This window comes from Haplochromis burtoni, unplaced genomic scaffold, assembly GCF_018398535.1.
Source record: "Haplochromis burtoni strain Fernald_Lab_line unplaced genomic scaffold, NCSU_Asbu1 Contig_52, whole genome shotgun sequence".
Lineage (NCBI taxonomy): Eukaryota > Metazoa > Chordata > Actinopteri > Cichliformes > Cichlidae > Haplochromis > Haplochromis burtoni.
This window is the reverse complement of record NW_024582413.1, coordinates 1,431,308-1,435,712: the sequence shown is the minus strand read 5'-3', so window position 1 is coordinate 1,435,712 and position 4,405 is coordinate 1,431,308. Positions and strand designations below refer to the sequence as shown.

The window sequence follows — 4,405 nt, the reverse complement described above, 5'->3', positions numbered from 1 at the left end:
GCCAAGCTTGTGTTGTCATGTCTACGTCTCTCAATGTTTCCTGTTTTATTTTGAAGAGTCGGGTGTTTCCATGTTCAATGTGTTTTGTCATTATGTTCATTCCAGTCAGCTGTTTTCCCATGTGTTTCCACTTCCCCTGATCACCTCTTCTGTGTATTTAGTCTGTGAGTTTTCATTCAGTCTTTGTCAGGTTGTCTGTTTTCCTTTCTCCACATCAGGTTCTGTTCAGGGCATGTTCATGTTTCAAGTTCACTTTTTTTTTTTTGGTCCTATACCTTCTCTCATGCTCCTGCTCATAATCATGTTCATGTTCTCTTTGGTCATAGCTGTTAGTCTAGTCCACAGGTGTCGAAACACAGCTGATTTTAAATGGCTAAATGATCTCCAGAGGCCTGGTAATAAACTCAGGTGTGATGACCCAGCGTGAGATCTAAAACCTGCAGGACACCGGCCCTCGAGGCCTGGAGTTCGACACCCCTGGTCTAGTCTTTCCAGTTTTGTTTTCGCTACTGTTAGTTTTGCTTTGGATTTTGTATTCATGTTTTTCAGCCAAATAAACGGCTCGCTTTTTGTTAAACTTAGTTTGTTTTCTCCTGTCTCTGATTTTGGGTCCGTTCCTTTAACGCACTGGCTTTGCAGCCGTGACAGTTCTATATTCATAATACTTTGTTAATTCCAGATAATATTTTGTGGTCAAAGTTACTCCAGTAAGAACAGCAACTAACTAAACCACATTCAAAAACAAAATATATTACAAAATATAACAAAAAAGCTGTAATATAAATATAAATATTGCAGAGTAAGATGGGCAGTATTTTTCACTGCAGTGTATTAGAATATAAGTATAGTGTATCAAGTACTTCAAAGTTGTACTTAAATGTAGCCAATTACCTTTTGGATTACTTCCATTACAGCTAAACTTTATTAGATCTAAGTATTTCACCACAAATAAAGACAATGTAAAACTCAGTGTGTTAAATCAACACCAGCATTTTATTTATTTATTTTTTTCCAAAAGCATGTAAAAAAAAACAAAAAACAAAAATATGCACAAATGATTGTGTATATTGGCGTAGAAAGAGGGCGCTCACATTTTAAAATGTACCATACTACAACTAAGCAAGAGAGAGGAGGAGGAAGAGAGGAGAAAGACTGCATACAGTCCAAGCATCCTTTTGCTGTAAGGCCACCTCAATCCACAGGTCATGTCTGTAATATAGAACACACTTTCAAAGATGCATACGTTTAAAATGTCTTTATGACAACGGCAATAAAAAAGGAATTCCACATCAAGTGTAGCACAGAAATGAAATGATTCACAGATTTAACAATAAAACGTCACACTGCAATCATTCACCTGAGCCTTGTGGCACCAGTGTAAAGTGTACCTTGTCTGCTCTATTAGACTTGGACATTGCAATTCACAGATTTTGCAGTTGTACCTTGGCGAACTGCTAACAGAGAGTGACAAACACAGCATTTTAAGATACAATTCTCTTGATTTTTAAAGCATTCTCTGGGATCCAGAGGGCCGTTTTAAAATGACATAAAGAAAACATACATGTTCACACACACAGTAGAATTAGAACTTTTGTACATGTGAATAAAGATGGTTAGGTGGGGGAAAATGGCTGCTGGTTGAGTGAAGTAATCCTATGTTAAAGAGTTGGACTCTACAATAACCAGATCTGTTTTTAAAAAGGCATGATCACAAGATTGTTGTAAAGATCTGTGCACTCAAAGGTGTTTTGAAAAAGCAATAAGGTCAGCTCTTTGTTTTCTAAGGCTTCTCTTTAAAAAAAAAAAAATCCATCTGTTTTGCTTCCTATTCTGCACAGCAAGCTCAAATTAACAGTAAACCCTCAGTCACAGAAAGTACTTTGTGCCATTCAAGTGTCAGCGGTACTCAGACATTTTCTAAAATGTGATGATTTGATGGCTTTGGAGTTATCCTTTGTACAGAATGAAATAAAACCATGGAAATCTACATTGAATTAATTGTTCTTACATGTTAAAACTAAATAAGATCAAAAGAAGCTGTTGGCTCGCCTAGCTGCTGATCCAACTCAAAAACTTGAAAATAAAAGGCTATACTCAAATCATGGGCAAGTTATCGTTTCATCCTCTCACGTGAGACGCTATTGTCACACTTTCCCCAGCAGGGGGTGCTCTGCACTGGCTTTTGCATGCAGCCACACATCAGGGTGCCCATATATGTGACAAACTATCCATCCATCTATTGTAACATTTATATTAAGAAATAGGTCCAGTTGCATTTAGCAAATAAGACAGGAGAACCAGAAGGCATTAACTGAAAAAGGACTCAGGGGTTCAAGACAGAGTGACTGGATGTTTATGTCGCTATAATACAGCTTTTAAAACTTCATCACAAGACAACAACAAGCTGACAAGCATGAAATTATGAAGCAACACACTGTGAGACCTAAGCTCTGTCCATCAACATCCTCATTTATAGCATACAAGCAATAATCAATTTATCCAGGTGTTTACAGTTCCTCTTAAAATGTTTCATAGGACAGATGGAGGGATGTTTACATACTAAAGCTCAGCTTCCCTGCCATAATTAACCTTTTGTCTGGTGATCGTGTGTAGATATATGTGCAAGACAAGGCTACAGCACAGAGGGGAATGTTTACTAATCACAAACTACAGCTAGTATACAGACAGTATACAAAGCACAATCTGAAAAATTCATTAAAATCGTAACCATAAAAAGCTCAGAGATCAACTTATGCCATGACATCAATCAAATCTAAACTCAAGTGGGTCTAAAAATGTTAAAAAGATCATCGCTATGCAAGAGAAACAAATGAAAGTAACACTCACACCACAAACGATCAATACAGTCATAAGATAAGGCTATCAGGACCCAGTCATGCCAACATGCAAGACTCATTAAAATAATGAAGAACCGTGTGATGAAGTGAGCAATAATAAGACTAACGAAAGCTAAAAGAGGTGAGTTGTTGCTAACGTGCACGGTTATTTTACAGTACATTGTACCCTGTTTGTTCCTCAAATATATGAAACCTGACAAACCTGTCTGACAGCATTGTCATAATACAGAGGATCGTTTTTTTTAATTTGATGTGTGTGTTTTTACAATGAGTAATAAAATCTGATAAGTCTTCTTTTAAACCCATGGGTTAAAACTGACCTGAGTGTATGCCCTAACGCAAAACGTGATGCTCTTTAACCCCTTAGATATGCTTGCCTGAGCATACAGTTTACTTATTTCTAAAAATAAAAGGGTGCAATTAATTAAAACAAAATAAAAAGAGAGAGAGAGAGAAAAAAAAAATCTTCACTATTCCACTCTCCACACCAGAGAAGGCTTTTGGTCACAATCAACTACCAATTTCAAACAGGAAATTGGAAAATACAATTAGGAAATTAACAGTTATCATCAAATTATACTCAAAATTACGGTAAGTGGTATATATCATGACTGCCCAGTAATTTTCAAGATGTCTGTGCATGTATTTGTTTTGATGGCATTTAAAAAGCGAGTGAGTGCGTGGGTGATTTAACAGTGCCCCAGCTTATGAGGCATGTGTTCATCGTGATGCATTGGAGGTGTTAGGAGGAGGGAAAAGAAGAGGCAGGTCTGCGACAGGACAAAGGCAGACATGATTATGGCGTCTTTGTTATAGTATTTGTCTCCTTAGCGGCCCAGAGCTGTTTGTGCTGCTCGCGTCCAAAACCCTCGTCATAGTTTCCTTTGCTCTTGAACAGTTGTTTGAAGTGGGGTTTGCAGTAAAATTCACCTTGAAGAGATGCAAAAGTGCCAAGGCTGCCAGAAATGGAGGAATCAAAGAGTTACATGCCGATCACAGTGGTCAGGAGAAAACAACCCCAGTATACTATATATAATCACCTGAGTTTGGCATTGCAGTGCCTGCAGCAGAAACATGCTGAATGGAAGACAAGATTGTTTGCAACCAGTTTCTCCATTGGGTAGACTGTCTTCAAACATGATGTACACACTTCCTTCTGGGTGTTGAAGCTGAAGGACTGAGCACACAAATATACTGCTTTACTACCAGGCATGCACATAATGTTCCCAATACAGCCTTTTAGCTTTAGCAAGATGAAAGCTAGACACTAAATGCTCTCTCCTAAGATCAAATGCTGATGAAAGTGAAGTTGGGCATAAGTATCACATGCAGGTGAACACAGAGCTGTGAACTTGGGATAAGACAAATACATATATATTTACCTTGGATCGTTGAACGGATTTTTCTTCCGTGGTGTTTCCGGTGTCCTGCGTGAGCACAAAAAATACATTTAACAATTAAATAAATGATTCAAATATGTATAATGCATAACGTGTGTGTGTGTGTGTGTGTGTGTGTGTGTGTGTGTGTGTGTGTGTGTGTGTGTG

General features: G+C 37.9%; 1 protein-coding gene across 1 annotated transcript in view; it reads right to left on the bottom strand.

Annotated features, from left to right (window-relative positions):
• Nucleotides 1-974: 974 nt before the first annotated feature.
• limd2 (LIM domain containing 2) overlaps nucleotides 975-4,405 on the bottom strand; it is an 11,169-nt gene continuing 7,738 nt past the window's right edge. The window contains exons 2-4 of the mRNA XM_042220624.1: nucleotides 4,241-4,285; nucleotides 3,899-4,035; nucleotides 975-3,814 (exon numbers count right to left, since the gene is read on the bottom strand). Coding sequence (XP_042076558.1) covers nucleotides 3,655-3,814; nucleotides 3,899-4,035; nucleotides 4,241-4,285 — 342 coding nt within the window. The 3' untranslated portion in view covers nucleotides 975-3,654. The remainder of the gene's footprint in view (nucleotides 3,815-3,898; nucleotides 4,036-4,240; nucleotides 4,286-4,405) is intronic.